The sequence below is a fragment of the Chiloscyllium plagiosum genome, chromosome 36 (genome assembly GCF_004010195.1).
Source record: "Chiloscyllium plagiosum isolate BGI_BamShark_2017 chromosome 36, ASM401019v2, whole genome shotgun sequence".
NCBI lineage: Eukaryota > Metazoa > Chordata > Chondrichthyes > Orectolobiformes > Hemiscylliidae > Chiloscyllium > Chiloscyllium plagiosum.
The window spans coordinates 12282857-12302774 of NC_057745.1; the positions used below are offsets into that span (position 1 = coordinate 12282857).

At 43.8% G+C, this 19918-nt stretch overlaps 1 protein-coding gene across 4 annotated transcripts in view; it reads left to right on the forward strand.

Annotated features, from left to right (window-relative positions):
* The window catches only part of LOC122540959, an 83833-nt gene that overhangs the window by 13575 nt on the left and 50340 nt on the right, over positions 1-19918 (forward strand). For all 4 annotated transcript variants that reach the window (XM_043677312.1, XM_043677315.1, XM_043677314.1 and 1 more), the window contains exons 5-9: positions 1319-1450; positions 2824-3025; positions 3677-3796; positions 4690-4807; positions 8482-8698. In XM_043677312.1, coding sequence (XP_043533247.1) covers positions 1319-1450; positions 2824-3025; positions 3677-3796; positions 4690-4807; positions 8482-8698 — 789 coding nt within the window. The remainder of the gene's footprint in view (positions 1-1318; positions 1451-2823; positions 3026-3676; positions 3797-4689; positions 4808-8481; positions 8699-19918) is intronic.

Genomic DNA, 19918 nt, shown 5'->3' on the forward strand with positions numbered 1-19918 from the left:
CAATTGAAGTTGTAATTGTTTATAAGTGTTGTAATGTAGGAAACATGGCTGCACCTTTGCATATAGTGGTTAGAAACAAAAAGACCTGCAGATGCTGGAATCCAAAGTAGACAGACAGGAGGCTGGAAGAATACAGCAAGCATCAGGAGGTGCAGAAGTTGACATTGGACCAACTAGTTTGCTTTTGTGATAACTGATTGAAGGATAACATTGGACAGTACACTGGCAATTCCTCCTCCCATTCTGCTGCAAAGTCGTGCAATGTTGGATCTCATTATATCCCTGTCAAAGGGTAGATAGAGTTGTGGTCTAACGTTTCTTCTGAAAGATGTCAACCACGGTCAGTGCCTTCAGTACTGCACTGGTATGTCAGGTTTTGATTTTTTTGTATGCAGGTTCTGAACCCACAATAGCTCAGGGGGCAAAGCATTCTACCAGCTGGGCCAATGACTGACATGGAAGAAAATATCAAACCAGATTTACTCACAAGCATCAGAAACCAGTATCCAATCTGGAACCCACACATTGCAGAATGCATCTAATGGTGCACCATTCCCAGAGGTGGCCTTCCCACCTCAGCATTCACTGTCCTGGAAGAGTTCCCAGTGCTGTCAGTCCTATCAGAGACCCAGCAGCTCCTGACCCTCATTATCCCACAGGGATTAGTGGGCACTGCTGAGGAACCTCAATATGGATGCCTCTTTGGAGACATACATGTACATTAGAAATCCTGAGGGGGGAGGTGTGGTGCAGCCGTTGGGCTCTTCTCAGAGTAGGAAGGGAGACCCCAATGCCGGTAGGTCCACTGGGCCATGAATACAAAATTCCTATCCCATTGCCCCCTCCCCCTTCCTTTTTGTCACATGGAGCCTTTGATTCCAATAGCCTACTGACCTGCCATTCTGATAGCAGTCTCTGCAGCTGAGATGAAACTACTCCATCGGTGCTCACAATCCTGGACCCAATTGGGTATGTAGTGGGCTCTGTGACATGGACAGTCAATCTGAGTCCATGCCCATGTATGGAAAACATGCCCAGTGGCAGGAATGGGTCAGGGTGCCATCAAGGTAGCTGCCTGCATTTTCCTGTACCCAAGCCGCATTATATGCCTGGGAAATTCGACCCATTGCATTAAATATGACCTGACCCTATGACTTACTGTCACTAAGTCCTGGGCCAAGTAGCCTTGTTTGGCTGAATGTGTGGAACCCCTGCCCTGAATCTGTGGTTCCTTGTGGGTGAACATATACAGTTCTTAACTCTCAGGCGTACAGTGTAACTGATGCTGCTTTATTTTCTTGCCTCTCCTCTGCTGTAGGTGAAGGTGCTTTCAATGTTGGACCACCCCAACATAATCAATTACTATGACAGCTTTGAAGAGGATGGTGTGCTGATGATTGAGATGGAATATGCAGATGGAGGCACACTAGCACAGTATTTGGCACAGCAGGTATACATGGAGATAGTTGGATGGTGCGGGAGGATAAATAGTTCGAGGAGGCTTTTGTAAATGAGAAAAAGCGTTAGTTTTGATTTCCTTTTGACCAATATCATGATATCATGTCATCGGCAGTCCCTCGCAAATGAGGATGACTCTCTCCCACTCTCGGAGTGAGTCTGCAGCTGGCTGTACAGCCCAATGCAGCTACTGCAGTCTCTGTTACACAGGGAGGACAGAAGGTGGTCATGGGAAGGGGTGGGTGGGGCGTTGGTGTGGCAGTGTGCTCCTTTCCCTGTTTTCCCAGGTTTGCATTTGTTTCCAATGGCAAGTCTCGAGGTTTTTGACATCTTCCCAAATGCTCCTCCTCCACTTTGGATGGTCTTAGGCCAGTGATTCCCAGTTGTCTGTGGGAATGCCACACTTCGCCAGTGTATCCCTGGAGCACTTCCTCTGTCCACCTGGCACTCGCCTGCCATTTCTAATATCAACGTGTACAATGAGTAAAAGTATCTGAGTCTAAAATGTAGAAACATTGCTGCAATGTGTTTGCATTATCTTTGCTAGACAATAAGTGAACCTGCAGAACATATGAGATATTTGTTCATTTTACAAGCTTTACAATGAGAGATTTCATCAAAGGTAAAACATCTGGTGAGATAAAGCTCAGAACTGGACATTTTGCACTTTTTCAACTTTAACATCATACTTCTTGCTGTTCATTGATGGCCCTGTTTGACACCATTCCCCAAGACCTTTTGTTAAACTGTGTAAAAAGCACAGTATGCAGAACAAAGCAAGCTAGTTACACTATTGTCCCTCATTCAAAGCCCTGTCTGTCTTCCACTTGCTTCTGTTTCTAATTTAGCTCATTGTATTTCCATGCAAATTGAGCCTAGTCTAATGCCTTCTGAACATATCGGCTTACTATCCCCTGGATCCTTGCTTAATTTCTCCACAAGTTAATTTTGAAATGCCTTTTTTAGAGTATCAATGGTAAGTGCTGAGCAACATTAAATTAATCAGAGTGATCCTAGTTTTCACATCTTAGCTTAGTGGTCAGGATGTTAAAAATCACACAACACCAGGTTATAGTCCAACAGATTTATTTGGAAGCACTGGCTCTCGGAGCACTACTCCTTCATCAGGTGGTTGTTGGACTATAATCTGGTGTTGTGTGATTTTTAACTTTGTACACCCCAATCCAACACCAGCACCTCCAAAATTCTCTATGGCACCTTCAATCTCAAGAGACTGAAGCAGAGTTCATGTCAGTGTGATAGTACCTGTCATGATGAGTCAAACTCTTATGGTATGGCCTTCATTAGTCTGTAGCAAGGATGCTTTCACAAACTTGAGAAGGTTAAATGTCTTTTTGCTTCTAGGATCAGGAGTTAGAAGAGCAGCAAATTCTGAACCTCTTTCACCAGATGGTGGCTGCGATCTATTACCTCCACAAACATAACGTGCTGCACCGAGATCTCAAGACAGCAAACCTCTTCCTCACCAAGAGAGGGGAAGTGAAGCTTGGTGATTTTGGTGTTGCCAAGGTGATGATGACAGGAAGTGAAGCACATACAATCTTAGGTGAGCTTTGCTTCAAATAGCTGTTGGACCAGGAAAAGTGTAAATGTGTATTGGAAAAGTGTAAGGTATAAGCTAGCTATTAGAGTGTGGGTAAGTGTTGGGCATTTGGTCTCAGGTAAGAGCAGAGATAAACAGGTATGGGAAGGAATACTTTGCAGGTAGAGGTTACTGGCAATATAGATGGAATGGGCAATAATGGCAGTAATTAGTTCTGGTATGTGCTGAGATATTACAAGGAATGTTTGTGTTGTGGTACATTTATATGTATGCTCAAGGCTGGCAATAACCTCTGATGTTCTGCAGGGATGGGCATTTCAAGGCAAGCAGTGTCTTGTGCTCTGTAGGGAAATGGATAATCCTCAGTAACAGATAAAGGAGTGAGTAGGTATGAATAAAGAAATGTTGGAAATTTAAATAGTATCCTTTGGCAGTGCATTATGGTCCAAGGAAATAAAAAGGACGCCACAAAGGAAAATGTTCTGTATCAAACTGAGTTCGTGTGGCTATTGGTGGTGTGCTTGTAGAAGGTATTGCATTAATATGACTGTTTGTCAACACACTTCCAGAACTGAACAACTCTCCCAGTTAATTAAATGTTAAAAACTCTGATGCCAGGAAGAGTCTGTCTAATTGTCACTTTATTCTGTGTAGGTACCCCCTTTTACATCTCCCCAGAGATATGTGAGGGGAAATGTTACAATGACAAATCAGATATCTGGTCACTCGGTTGTATTCTTTATGAGATGGCATGCCGTCAGCGCACATTTGAAGGTAAGATGCTTGAAAAATAGCAACCCATTAGGTTTTGTGGAAGTGCTTTTGGTTAATCGGTAAAATCACAATTGCTGGCCTATAGTAAAATAAAACATGGCCCTTACAGAACATGGTCATCTTGTGGCACAATGGGTTGTGTCCCTGCCTCTGAGCCAGAGGCTCTGGGTTCAATTCCCAATCAGGATTGGATATCTGTGGAAGAAGCTAGGAGAAAGTGAAGACTGGGGATCAGAATTGAAGAGTGGGGTGCTGGGAAAGCACAGCCAGCTCCTTGGGTGCTGTGCTATTCCAGCACCACACGCTTTAACTGTGGAAGATCCAGTCATAATGTAGTTGAACAGGTTGATTATCAGTCTGATATAGTTTTGACATACCCATGGTAGAATGTCTTGACCATGTGCATAAAACAATTAAAACACTGTAAGAACGTGGAAATAAAAATAGATCTCTTAGTATCTGGGTGCTTTCCTGATCTATGCTTGCATTGAAACTCATTATACAAGTGTCCCAGGAACATGAGAGAAGAATTCAATTAAGATCTGTACCTGCAAAGGAAATGAAAAAAGTAATAAATTATCTGATGTTCATTGGGAGGGTACCTGGTAATATTGTAGTACAAGATTTAAGGTATCAAAATGGCTATTACTATGAACATAAAGATGATAAGGTAAAGCATTTTGTTTGTACATCTTCAGTCATTCTCATAGCCAGCACGTAGTTGGACTGTTATTTTTTTCAAAAATTGGTTCATGTTTGCAGTGTTATAAAACATTCACTATCTTGGCTAATAATCCCACCAAATGCAGTTCCTGTTCAGTTATCTCAGGATTGAGATTATGAAAAGGGGCACATCAAAGCCCATGGTCTTACTGATTTACTTTCTTTCATAGGAACTAATTTGCCGGCAGTGGTGAATAAAATCATGAAGGGGCAATTTGCTCCAATCACGGATAACTACAGTGCTGAGTTTAAAGCCCTTGTGATGGACATGTTGCAGAAAGAGCCTCAGTAAGTTGCAAATGTATCTGATTTCCTGGTGATTAGCTGGAGAAAATTCCTCAGAAAGTGATAGCTTTCCTCCCCGGTGGCTGCTGATTCCAGCAATCATTTCATCAAGGTTATTCAGAAAGGGAGGGAGTCTAAAACAGCAAAATATAGGCCAGTTAGCCTATGATCTGTCATTGGGGAAGTGCTGTAATCTATTATGAAGGAAATAGTAGAAGGACATTTGGAAAATCATAAAACAGTCAAGCAGTGTCAACATGGTCTTACAAAAGGCAGTGTTTGATGACAGCTGCAACTGCAGGCAACTATGTGTGCATGTTCTTTCTGGAATATACATGTGCACGATTCATAACACGTGTGTCATCTCGTAAAATTTACGTGTGATGTGACACAAATGCAGTATTGCTTATGCACAGCGAAGCAGATGCGATTTTGGAATGGGGTTAAGTGGTGGGGAGAGGGTACACGGGACAGGGAAGGAGTCCCTGGAAGTGAGGAGGGAAGAAGGTGGGGATTGGGGTCAGTTTACAAAAAGGTCCCAGACTCCCAAGCTCCCGGCCCACCTTCTCTCATGATCCCATCAGCTCACTTGCACCCCCACACCCCTCCAGTTTTCTCCTGGGTCCTAATACACGTACTGATCTAGTATTCCCTCTCTTCCCCGTCCCAATCTCCCCCACCTTCTGTTCCAATCTCCCCCTGCTCCGGGGTCCCAATCTCCCCCATTTCCTCTCTCCCTCCCCCTCCAGTCCTCATCTCTCCCTGCCCCCAAGTTCCAGCCTCCCCCACTTCCCTCTTCCAAGTCCCAATTTCCCCCTGCCCATGGTCCCAATCTCCCCAGGTCCTAATCACCACCCACCCTCCTCTTCCCAGGTCCCGATCTCTCCCTCCCTGGGCCATGTCCTCCTTGAAACTGTTAGTATGTGCTTGCGTGGTTTGATGTGATGCATAGTGCATGTGTGATGTCAGGAGTTACAAACTTTAAGAAATAACAGTTGTGTTTAACAAATATATAAGAGCAATTTGAGGATGTAGCGAGCAAGGTAGATGAAGAGTAACCAGTAAATGTAGTGTGTATTTGGATTTCCAAAAGGCACTCATTAAAGTACTATGTAAAACATCAACGCACAAGAGCGCATAATGTCAGGGCTGATGTATTAACACGGACAGAGGATTGGCTCACGAACAGGAAACAGAGAGTCAAGACAAATGCAGTATTTTCAGCCAAACTGTAACTAATGGATCAATGCTTAGGCCTTAATTATTTACAAAGAACTTAAGAATTAGGAGCAGGAGTAGGCCATCTGGCCCGTCAAGCCCACACCGCCTTTCAATAAGATCATGGCTGATCTTTTCATCGAATCAACTCCACTTACCCTCCAGCTCAGTCCGAACCCTTAATTCCTTTACTGTTCAAAAATATCATAACAACTTGGTTGAATGGACCAGGTTTAGTGTAGCTACATTTCTTGATGCTATGAAGATCAGAAGGAAAGCACATTGTGAGGATATCATAAACTATCAGCAAAGTGGCAAAATTGGCAGGTGGAAATGATGAATACAGTGATAATGTATTTTTGCAAGGTTTGTGAAGGTTTGTAGCTCAGGTTGAGGTTTAGGGTGTAGGTTTGCTCGCTGAGCTGTAGGTTTGATATCCAGACGTTTCATTATCTGGCTAGGTATCATCATCAGTGGCGACCTCCAAGTGAAGCGAAGCTGTTGTCTCCTGCTTTTTATTTATATGTTTGTCCTGGATGGGGTTCCTGGGGTTTGTGGTGATGTCATTTCCTATTCGTTTTCTGAGGGGTTGATAGATGGTATCTAGATCTATATGTTGGTTTATGGTGTTGTGGTTGGAGTGCCAGGCCTCTAGGAATTCTCTGGCATGTCTTTGCTTAGCCTGTCCCAGGATAGATGTGTTGTCCCAGTCGTCTGCAAAATTCCATGCAAGGACTGCCACAAACACTACGTAGGACAAGCAGGAAGAAAGTTAGCCACCAGGATACACAAACACCAGCCAGCCACAAAAAGACACGACCCTCTCTCCCTCGTAGCCCTACACACGGAGGGAAAAAACCACCATTTCAACTGGGACAACAAATCTATCCTGGGACAGGCTAAGCAAAGACATGCCAGAGAATTCCTAGAGGCCTGGCACTCCAACCACAGCGCCATAAACAAACAATTAGATCTAGATACCATATATCAACCCCTCAGAAAACGAACAGGAAATGACATCACCACAAACCCCAGAAACCCCATTCAGGACAAACATATAAATAAAAAGAAGGAGGTTATTGTTTGAGGAAGGTTGAGCTAATTGAGGCAATAATCATTGGTGTTTAGAAGAATGAGAGGTGATTTTATTGAAACACAGAAAGTTCTGAGGCCATTGAACAAGGTGAATGCTGAGAGAACAATTTACCTCATGGGGAAAGGGAGTTTTCTAGAACCAGGGGACACAGTTTGAAGAGCAGGGACTTCCTATATGAGAAAAAATTCTTCAAGGGTTGTTACTTTGAGTCATAGAGTCATAGAGATGAAAGCAGTGGAGGTTGGGTCATTGAATATTTTTAAAATTGAGTGAGACAGACTTTTGATCTAGAAGGGGAAGCAAGGATTATGGGGACAACCAGAATGTGGAAACGAGGCCAGAGCTAAATCAGCTGTGATCTAGTTGAATGGCAGAGCAATCATAAGGAATCAAAGGTTCCTGCTCTTATTTCTTCTGTTTTTATGATGATAGATCCTGCAAGCATTGTTAATTGTAGACTAAAGTCCACTTAGAATATTCTCCTGTGACTTTGTGAATAAACCAATGGTATTAGGAGAGTCAGTGATATCAAGGAATCTTGTATTAATGTCAAATTTCCCACACAACTCGTATACAATAACTCATTGCAAGATGTCCACATGGAATCTGCACCATTCATTTACCTCCTTCCTACACACACACACACACTCACATTGGTGTATACAGAAATAATAATATCATGGTCAGTTTACTTATTACTTACAATCATTCTATAACTGTTGTGAAAAAGATCAATTAGTCTCACCTCAGTTTGTCTTAGTCTATTATGTGTGGTATCCTTTGTGAGCACTTTCTCTCCTGAATTCAGGAACCTCATGACCCCAGTGGACAATTGGTTGAAAAAAAGCACAAGGTTGAGAATTGGCTTCCCCTTTGGCTTCCTGCCAAGGAACACGGAATCATAAATCCTGACAGTGCAGAAAGGGGCCATTTGGCCCATTGAGTCTGCACCAATCCACCAAAGACCATCCCAGCCAGGTCCAGCTCCCTGACCCTATCCCCATAACCCCAAATGTCCTTTGGCAAATTCACCTAACCTGCACATCCCTGAACACCATGGGAAATTTAGCATGGCTAATCCACCTGACCTGCATGTCTTTGGAGTGTGGGAGGAAAACTGGAGCACCCGAAGGAAACCCACGTAGCCACGGGGAGAAAGTCACCCAAGGGCGGAATCAAACCCAGGTCCCTGACGCTGTGAGGCAGCTGTGCTAACCACCCAACCTTTTCCTCCAATTTTTCTCAGTGATTTACTTTTACTATCACTCTGCCATTGGTATTCTTTCTCCTTCTCTCGTCGTGTCTAGCTGTCTTCCAGGGTTATTGTGGGTGAGACTAAGCTTGTGCCTTTCACTTGGGGTAGGTATCGGCCTTCTGCTCATGAGCTGTTGCACCTTCACCTCCCACAAGTGTTGGCAAAGTACAAGGAGACTCCAGAGTATGAGGAAGAGCCGGAGACGGGCATTCAACACAACCTGAACCAAAAACGGAATAGTCACACAACACTTTATTACTTATATATGCCTGATCTGGAACTTCGCCCCATTGATGGACTGCCTACGAAGATTAAAATTAGACAGGTAAGTGTAATTAAAACATTCCTAATGGTTTCATTTTTTAATTATTAAAACAAACTTACTTTAGCACTTAAGAGTCTAGTCTTTCTACCTCTCTCCTGGTGATGTTGCAGTGGACCTGAGTGATCAGCGGCTTGGCACAGAGACTGAGATTCTGCTTCCCTCAGTGCAGCTGACACCCCAGAATAGCTCAGAAGGCTAGAAGCCCCACCTTACTGAATGGAGCTGAACTAAAGGGGTCATGGAAAGCTTACATGTTAGCACATCCCTTCCTCACTGTGAATCACACACCTTAAATATTTTGCACCCACCGTAGTAGAAAGATTTACAGTGGAGACTTGGAGAGTTTCCTCTTTGGCATCAACCCCAAAATTAAATCCAAAATAATGCATCCTTTTAGCCAGTATCAAGGGACATCCATATATCTCATTTTCAGTAGAATGTACCCAAACTTCAAATTGGCTTCAATGGATATAAGCCAGTGATAATCAGAGTAAACTATCTGGAAACTGAAAACCAGTACTGTATATTTCTTCACAAAGTATGGTAACTTGAGTTTTAACTTGTTTGTATATACCAGGAAGTACATGTTTAAGAACATGCAATCAGGTAGCTTTGTAATATTTAAAGACATGGGTCACTGTGAGGATAAATTAAATGAAACGGCAGTCAAAAAACAATAGGAAAGATGACCAGTTGATAGTGATGTGGTCGCTATTGTCAGTGCTGACTTGATTGCCTCACACTGAGGCTGATCCAATGATGGAGTCTCAATAATTCGTTGACTGGCAACCAATTAAAGTATCTGATACACAAAGAGGGAGAGGAAGCGAAGAAAAAGCTACTTCAGAAAGTTCATACTTCAAACTTGTGTGACCAAATCCCTGATGAATTTATAATGAGTAATAGCATTTGAACTTGTTTAATACCTTCTTGCATTGACAACATCTCAAGGCAGTTTGCATAATATTTCCTTTGAAATCGAGAGATTGCTGTTACATTGACAAATGTGTACCAGTTCTTTGCACAGCAACATCCCACCGGCAGCCGTCAGATGAATAGCTATTTAGTTCTTTTTCTGATGTTATTGGATGTCTGACTCTTCAAATGATGCCAGAGAACTTTTAACAAGGGATGTAGCAAGCCTGGAGTCTGGTTTGCTCAATTGGCTAGATGGTTAACACATGTTTCAGAATAATGTCAGTATGTTGAGATTCCATCTCTGTTCTAGCTGAGGTCAACTTAAGACCTGCCTGCTACTCACCCTCCCCTATGGTAAAATCATGGCATAAAGCTATGCTTCAGGGACTCTCGAACAATTGAAGATGCTCATGAGAGGAGAGAAGGTCATATTTTGTTTCACTGAGCAGACAAAATATGACCATCTTTGCTGTATAATTTGGGAAAATGTGAGGTTGTCCACCTTGATGAGAAAGATAGAAAAACAACATCATTGAAATGAAGAGAAATGGGTGACAAAGTGGCTCAGTGGTTAGCACTGCTGCCTAACAGCGCCATGGACCTGGGTTCAATTCCAGCCTCGGCCGACTGTCTGTGTGGAGTTTGCACATTCTCCCTGTGTCTGTGTGGGTTTTCTCCAGGTGCTCCAATTTCCTCCCGCAAAGATGCGTAGGTTTAGTAGATTGGCCGTGCAAAATGAGGGGATATCAGAATAGGGTGGAGGGCTCAGTTTGGATAGAATGTTCTTTGAAGAGTCAATGCTTACTTGATGGGCCGAATAGCTGCAATCAGCTCTGTAGGGATTCTAAGAGATGTAGCAGAATGTTGTGATAATACAGGACCTTTCCTTGTCCATGGATCACAGAACGTTAGGGCACAGTTATGGCAATTATACAAAAATTATTGCAAGAGGGATGGAACATAAAAATAGAGAAGTCCTATTTCAACTATATAGGAGATTGATACCTCGGGTAATGCATACCACTTGGTTTTCCATCTTTAAGGAGGAACGCACTTGCATTGGAGGCAGTTCAGAGTAGATTTATTAGATTGATTATTGAAGGTGATGTCTCATCAAGAAGGTTCAAGAAGGCTGGACATAGGCTGGAGTTTGATCTTAATAAAACATGTAAGATTCTGAGGGAACTTGACGGGGTAGATGTTAAGACAATATTTCCCATCAGAGGGAGTCTAGAATTTAGTCCCGAGAGGGTCCAATTTCAGAACGGTGGGTCAGCCATTTAAGACTGAGATGAAGAGGAATTACTTTTCTCTCAGAGAGAGTTGTGAATCTGTGAAATTATTTACCACAGAAAATGGTCGACAATGGGCTATTAAGTATATTCGAGGCTAAGATAGATTTGTAAGCAGTAACCGGTGGCACGGTGGCTCACTGGTTAGCACTGCAGCCTCACAGCACCAGGGTCCCAGGTTCGATTCCAGCCTTGGGTGACTGTCTGTGTGGAATTTATACATTCTTCCTGTGTCTGTGTGGATTTCCTCCGGGTGCTCCGGTTTCCTCCCACAATCCAAAGATATGCAGATCATATCCAAAGATATGCAGATCAGGTGATTTGGCCATGCTAAATTGCCTATAGTATTAGATGCATTTGTCAGAGGGAGATGGGTCTGGGTGGGTTACTCTTCGGAGGGTCAGTGTGGACTGCTTGGGCCGAAGGGCCTGTTTCCACACTGTAGGGAATCTAAAAAAAATCTAAATGCATCAAAGGTTTTTGGGGATAAGACAAGAAAGTGGAGTAGAGGATTATTGATCAGTCATGAACTCATTGAATGCTTGAGCAGACTCAATGGGCTGAATGGCCTACATCTGCTCCTATGTCTTAGTTATTCCCTTAGCAGGCTGATATCATTAACTGCCCTCTCTCTCCTCACCATCTCCAGCAGAATTCTGGGCCTTCCTGCTGCACTGCCGATGGAGAACCTCAAGAGCGCCTCATTCTTTTATTTTAATTCACTCTTGGATATCGCTGGCTGACCAGCATTTTATTGCCCGTCCCTAGTTGCCCTTGAGAAGGTGGTCTGTGTTCACAGAGATTCACCTAGCTACAGGAAGGCCTGTTACCATGACGCGTACATGACATGTCAAGCAGTGCGGAGGCTCTTGTCACTTTGATGGGATGGATGTGCTGGGCACCCCTCGGTCAAAGACGCTCAGTGCTGATTATGGTAGAGGACATTAAAAAGGTGGTACCCTACTGGGGACCCATTCCCTTGCAATTCCTGCTCTCTCTGTGTTCCCCTTTTCTGGCAGCTCCCATCTTGCAAAACCACCCCCTCCTCCCGGAGCACAGCGCCCACACGTTACTTTCCCATGCCAATGCTGGAATACCAGAGGCTGTCCTTGCTGCAGGCGTGTGGCCTCTTCTCTCACACTGCTGGGCACAGGGTGGCATGGGAGGTGAAGCATTGTTGTGATTGGCCAGCAGCCACCGCCTTACCAGCATATGATTGGCTGCGTTTTCATATAGTGGCGCAGCCCTGCTCTAACACTGGCTCTCCAATTGGCACGTGAGACCCTTGACACTGGAACACGATGATGCCCATATAATTGGGATGGCACGGTAGCTCAGTGGTTAGCACTGCTGCCTCACAGTGCCAGGGACTCGGGTTTTGATTCCCACCTCGGGCGACTGTCTGTATGGAGTTTGCACATTCTCCCTGTGTCTGTGTGGATGTCCTCCCACAATCCAAAGGTGTGCAGGTCAGGTGAATTGGCCATGCTAAATTGCCCATAGCGTTGGATGTATTAGTCAGGGGTAAATATAGGGTATAGGAATGGGTCTGAGTAGGTTGCCCTTTGGAGGGTCGGTGTGGACTTGTTGGGCCAAAGGGCCTGTTTCCATACTGTAGGGAATCTAATCTAATAAGGCGGTGGCAAGAGAGCTCACTGGTTAGCACTGCTGCCTCACAATGACAGAGCCCCAGGTTCAGGTGACTGTGTGGAGTTTGCACGGTCTCTCTGTGTCTGTGTGGGTTTCCTCTGGGTGGTCCAGTTTCCCCACACTCCAACGATGTGCAAGTTGGCTGGAATGACCATGCCAAATTATCCCATAGGGACTTGCAGGCTAGGTGGACTAGCCATGGGAAATGAGGCATTATAGAGATAAGGTGAGAAGTGTTTGGGTGGGATGCTCTTCGGAGTATTGGTGCAAACTCCCTGGGCCGAAAGGGCTTTTTCCACATTGTAGGGATTCCGTGCTTCTATTTCTTCCAACTGCCTTCAGCTGTCACCTCAGCAGGGGGAGCCCTGCACCAAGAGGAGAATTTAATCCCTGAATTTTCCGTGAGTTTCAATTTGCTCCTTTCAACAGCAGAGGGAGCTTTAAACCAGGAATAACACTTGCAAGCAACCATAAGTACTTAATATATTTACCACTGAGGCTAAGCTATTTTTGTCTACGACTTTCATAAATAATTTTGTTGGTGTACTTAGCCTGAATTTCATAAATAATGTATACATAAAATGGGATTTTATGCCCTTTTTCCTCGCCTCTCTCTCTCTGTCTTTCTCGTTCATGGAATGATTGAAAGTTGATTACCTCAAGATGTGGTGCACTGTTTTGAACCCAAAGCAGTTAGGGAAAACCTCCAGAGAAGAATTACTCAGAATTGAACGGTAAATAATCCAGGAGAGATAATGGCAGCAAGGAGAGATCCAAGGCTAAAGTTGCCAACTTGTGCTGGATGTGTTGGAGAAGGCTTCATTTCAGGCCCTGTTGGTTTCAGCTTCCCTATCAGATCAAAAAGCTCTCTCCTCCCCAACCCTAATATATTCCGAACTAATAAATGGAAGAGTCTAAAGAAATTGAAACACAAATTAAAGAAAACTTTTTAAAGTTGCAATGAGTTTTCTGCCAAATTGGAACGTTCTCCCAAATTGCTCACATTGTTGAATGTTAATCCCAGAGTTTCCCAGGTAATTCTGGAGGCTTGGCAGCAGCTATCAGCGTCATGTTGGTCGTCACGATGGCAATGCAGACTCAAAACCAAAAACCCCCTCCCCAAAAATTAACAGAGTTTCAAATACAGACATGCTTCATCTAAACCCCAGCTCTACAGCGTACGCATGGAAAATTGATTACCTCAGAAACCAACTGACTGCCACTAAAATAAACCAAAGGCTATGTGAAATTCCAGATAGGGATTGCAGGAGAAAATTCCATTCTCAAAGATAGCTGCCCGAACCATCATGTTGAGGAAGAGACAGGTCATGAGCTCCTTTCCCAAATTTTTTTGTTTTATTCATTTGTGGGATGAGCGTGCCATTTACTGCCCATCCCAGAGGGCAGTTAAGAGACAACCACATTGCTGTGAGTCTGGAGTCATTTGTAGGCCAGACCAGGTAAGTATGGCAGCTTCCTTTCCTTAAAGGGCATTAGTGAATCAGATGGGTTTTTCCTGACAATTGACAATAATAATCATTATACCCTTCCAGATTATTATTGAATTCAAATGGCACCATCTATAACACCAGGATTCAAACCCAGATCCCCAGGACATTATTTGGGTATCTAGGTTAATGGTCCAGTGATAATATTACCAGGCCATCAAAACCCTACAATCCTCCCGCTGTCACATAACTGGCAGCTAGTTTCATCTGTCCACTACACCATCCAGAGACTTCAGGTACATATCATTGCCAACCTCAGTTGACTCCTGTTTCTTCACTAGGAGATTACCAATACATTTTAATGTGATCACCGATGCTCAGTAGCAACGATATATCATTTATAAAATGCACTGCAGCGGCTCACCAAGACTCCTTCGATCTTTTAAACCCACAAGCTCTACCCTCCAGAAGGATAAGGGCAGCAGAAACTTGGAAGCACCATCACCTGTAACTCCCCCTTCAACCCACTCTAACGTGAAACTATATCACCCTTCCTTTACCATCACTGGGCCAAATTCCTGGAATTCCCTACGACAGTTGTGTGTGCACCTCCACACCTCCAAGAGTGCTGTGGTTCAATAAGACAGCTCACTACTAGCTAATCCAAGGGCAATTAGGGATGGGCAATATGTACTGGCTCAGCCAGCAGTGCCCATATCCCACATCCTAGAAACATATGGTAAAAATATGCTGCAATCAGTGTATTTTGTATCGGAACAAAGGTGGAAAAGATCTGAAGTAATGAATTTTAAAAGCTTAAATACCTTCAGGAATTTGGCAGATGTATGTTTGACCAGTGCACTAAAGATGTACAAAAATGCAGAACTTTAAAGAGACCTCAAAAAGAACTGGAGCAAGAGGTGAAATTGAACATATCAGCAAATGGTGGTATCCACGATAAAAGCCATTTTATACTTGACTAGGAAACCCTTCAATGTTAACATGGCCACAACAACAAGTAAATGTCCCTTTCCCAATGCTAATAGCTCAACTCTTGAAGCAGTTAGGTCCTTTTGAGAACCGTTCAGAATTCATCACAAAGTGGGGAGAGGTGTGCCTGTTGACTCGGATTATGGGATGATACAAGTTATTAGTGCCTTATTGGGTTCATATGGCACTTTGCATGTTCAAAGTTTGAATCTGTAGATGCATACATTCTTTCATTTCTTCTGGTTTTTATTATACACAGCAAAGTTGCGTTTTGTGCCCTATTTAAGTATTTCATCAGGATCCACACTTAGTTCTGTTGAGAAAAGAATGCTTAAGGAAAAGGTTCACCACCACTATTCCCTCTGTCCTTCCCAGTCATTGCACAGACCCCCAACGATCCGTGTGCTGCTGTGACCAGAGAAGGTGGAAGTGACTGTGGGGGTTGACGTGTCGATCAGTGTGGCGTGAACCCTCAGAGTGGGCTGCACAGCCACACAGCTCAGAGAGAACTTTGGCCACTGCCCTCTTTAGCATGCCACTGGGCTGAGGCAGTAGAATTGGCCTTGCCAGCATTAGCATTTCACAAGAGTAAAAGGCAGCAAACTTTCTTGAGAAATTTGATCAAAACAAAAACTCTCTGCTATTGTCATTAGGATCTATGGATGACATGGTGGCTCAGTGGTTAGCATGCTACCTTATGACCTGAGCAACCTTAGTTCAATTCCAGCCTTGGGCAACTAGTATTTGTACATTCTCCCTGAGTCTGTGCAAGTTTCCTCTGGTTTCCTCCCATAGTCTGAATATGTGCAAGCTAGGTGGATTGGCCATGCTAAATTGCCTCATAGTGTCACAGGAATATGCAGGTTAAGTGGGTTAGCCATGTTAAATGCAGGATTATGGGGATAGGGTGGGATGCTTTTCTGAGGGTTAGTGCAGGATTGGATAGGCTAAATGGCCCCTTTCTGCACTGCAGGCATTCTAAGTATTGTGACAAATTAGGAGCATTTGGCAAGTGGTACCTTTCCAGTGTTCCATAAGAGCATGGCTGATCTGATGTGGCCTCAACTCCATATTCCTGCCTATTTCCCATTAACCTTTAACTCCTCTGTTAGTCAAGAATCTATCTAGCACTGCCTTAAAAATGCGCTCTCTGCTCTCCAGGGAAGAGAGTTCCAAAGTTGCTTGACCCTCTGAGAGAAGACGTTTTTCTTCACCTTCTCAAATGGAAAACCCTTTATTTCCACACTGTGCCCCTCATACCAGCCTGAGCAACACAGGGATATCCTTTTGCCATCTGCTTCATCATCTTTTCTGATCCACAGCGAGACCAGGCTGTCAAGTGAAGTAAACCAGGCAATGTCACCCTGATGTGTTGAGTCTCCCAGGAGCCAACACCGATCAACCTTGCCTCACTTTGGCAAGTGAAAGCTCGTTTTGAACCGGACAATGCTGCCCACTGCAGAAAGACAGAGAGGGAATGAGTTTGTGAACTCTCCACCACCCCCACCCCAGCCTCCACTAAACTGAGTGAGTGCAGCTCAGTGCTAACTGAGCGGCAGAGACAGCCCTGGAGTTTGAATGTGAGTTCCATTATGGTTAGAAGCTCTGTACTTGAGCAGTTGATCAGGCCTTTGAGCTAAAGATATTATGAGCCAGAAAATGCATGTCCAGCTTTCTGTTTATCTTACTCTATTATTGTTCACCTTTCACCCTCATCTCACAAAAATGTCAGTCACAAAAGATTTTGGTTTGGAAAAGCAAACGGTAGAAGGTCAGAGGGTTAAAGACATCAGTTCCAGTAATGCAAAGATCACATCCTCAAGCTGAGAGATGGAATGTAATATTCACACTCTTACTCATTGCCTTTAAAGGCAAGCTTGTGGGAAAGGAGTTTTCATAACAGAAAGTGTCTGAAGAAATTCTAAACTTATCTTTTTTTGTTCACATTGATACCCATTATATTTCAGCTTAGAAAAATGACTTTTTTTGTGGAAATTAATGGATGCATGATTGGTTGGCTGCATGGCTTTTTTCAATCTGCAATTATGTCGCTCACAGAAATGTTCTTGTTTACAAGTACCGTTGTGAATGAGGAGAGGTGACGGCAGTGGAAGTAATCTACTTTAAGACGACCAACAGGCTTGGTATTTGCCCAAGTCTTCCTAAACTGTATGTCTGTCTGGTTCTCACCTGTACTCACATTTACAGCTACATCGCGGAGTGTGTCACTGTAAAATGACAAATTGCACTGTAACGGCTGGAGGGGGGGATGGAAAAGCTGAAACATCAGATGGATGCTATTCGGTTTTCTGTTCAAGAAGCTCAGCTAATCCCAGTCCCCTGCCATTTATCCACCATCTTGAATTTTTTGCTGTCTTCAGATAATTATCAGTTCCCTGTTGAAAGTCACAATTGAACCTGCCTGCACTACATTCTCAGGCAGTGCATTCCAAACCCTAACCACTCGCTGATGAAAATAGTTCTTCCTCAAGTTGCCCGTGGTTCTTCAGTCATTTACCTTAAATCAGTGTCCCTGGTTCTCTAACCTTCTGCCAATAGGAGCAGGCTTTCCCTATCGACTCTGTGCAACACCTCAAAATTTTGAAATTGATTCCATCAAATCTCCTGTCAACCTCCTCTGACTCCCAAATTCTAATCTATCCTCCAACTGAAGTTCCTCAACCTGGAACCATGTTTGTAAATATTTTCTGCAAATATTAGCAAAAATTAGTCAGCCACAGAATCACAGAGATCCACAGCATGGGGAAGGGCGGTTCAGCCCATCGTGTCCCATTGGTCAAATACAACCACCTCAGTATTCTGATCCCTTTTTCCATCACTTGATGCATCACTGACCTTTGTGCATAACTGAGACGCTGGAGGTTTCTGAGTGTTGGTATCACTGATGAAGCCACATTTGTTGCCCATGCCCTGTTTCCCCAAGATGATAGTGGTGGTTCCTAGCAGTTGTCTGAGTCATTTTTACAACAGGGTTGCTTACTGGGTCACTTCAGAGGGAATGAAAAGCCAACTATGTAGTGTGCGAGTGAAGGCTCGTGTGATCCAGTCTGAAAAAGGTGACAGAATCCATTCTTAAAAGTACATTGATGAACTTTTATGACAATTTTTCACAGTCATTCTTTCCAGATGTTAGCACAGATGTTACTCATTATCTTCAATTCAATTCCTCAACTTGAACTCACGACCATGAGTTACCAATCCAGTGCCATTAACTCAGAAATAAAAACTGAAGTTGCTGGAAAAGCTCAGCAGGTCTGGCAGCATCTGTGCAGAGAAATCAGAGTTAATGTTTCAGGTCCAATGACCCTTCCTCAGAACAGTGCCATTAACTGTTACTCTACTCTTCGAAGGGTCACTTTGCAAAGCTGTACATCATGTGAGGGATTTATTCACTTTTATTTCCTTGAGATGTTTTCCCGCACACTTCCCACAAAGGGACAGGAATCAGTGTGCATGGGAGGTTAAAGCTTCGAAACAAATCAATGTGTCGGTGAGTTGGGGATCGACTGAGCTTTGTGGTTGAGAAGAGACAGAGACTCGATGATGTCACTGCATAAGTAATTCAGGGAGGCAGGCTAATGATATGGGGCATCGGCACAAATCCCACTAGGACAGCTCATGGAATTTACATTCAGTGTACAAATCTGGAGTACAGAGTTGATCTTAGCCTTGGTGACCATGACAAGGGGTCATAATTTAAAAGTAAGATGGTGCGTAGTTAGCACAAAGATGAGGAAGCGTTTTTTTTTCTGTCAGAGGGTTATGAGTCTTTGGAATTCCCTTCCTCAAAAGGCAGTGGATGCAGGATCTTTACATATTGTGAAGGCAGATAGATTCTGGATTCCCAAGGGATAAAAAATTCATTGAGGATATGCAGAGTTGAGGTTAAAATCAGAGCAGCTGTTATATTATTGCACAGTGGAGTAGGGCTCAAAGGGCTAAGTGGGCCTGTTCCTGTTCCATGTTCTTGTACCAATATGACAACTATCATCAATTGTTTCCAACTCTATCCTGTTTACTGATGTCCTATGGTCAGGGCAATCTGCCTTCCTCACCTGTTCTGACCTATAAGTGACTCCATGACCATGTGATTGACTCTGAATTGCCTCCAAAATGGCCCAGCAATCTGCTCAGTTCAAGAGCAATTAGAAATGTGATGGCCTTGACAGCAACACCCACATTCCAAGAAAGAATAAAGGGAAAAAGCAATGATTTCGGAAATGTTTGTGATTGTGCAGGCAACAATTTGGGACAAGTAAGTCTGCGACAGAAAAGGCATTTGTGTGCATTTTCAACCATGGCCTCAGCTCAGCTGCTAATCACCTGAATCTGATTTTAACCTCAACTCTACATCCCTGCATATTCCCTAATTTCCTGCGCTTACAGGAGCTCAGCAAGGTGAGCAGACAGTGAGAACTGCAGAATGAGTAATGGATAGACTTAAAAGTCTTTAGGCGGTCCTACAAGTTGCTATTTTGCCTCAGTGAAAGGCATGTTCACTTGGCAGTGCATCGGGTGTGGTTTTCAAAGCTTTGCAGATCCTCATTTGTTGAGAAGTGGAGGTTTGTTTTAATCATCATCCTTCTCAGCTGCCTGGAAGCTGAGCTGGGGTCTTACTTTAGCCCCCTGATAAGGAACAAGAGGAGGAGCACCATCGACACTGGCTTCTCCTCACCCCATTGCCTCTCCACAGAGCGGGAGGGATGAACATGGAGGTGGCAGTGAACCCTAAAGGCGGAGGGGGTAAAGGCGGAGGGGATACAGGCGGAGGACGAGACTCCTGGATGTAACTGAGTATGAGCACCTTGAGAGGCTCTGCTTTCTGAGCAGGTTGTTGCTGACATTTTCAACCTCCTGGAAGAAGACCTCACGGTAGATACTGTCACTGGCACATGGTCACC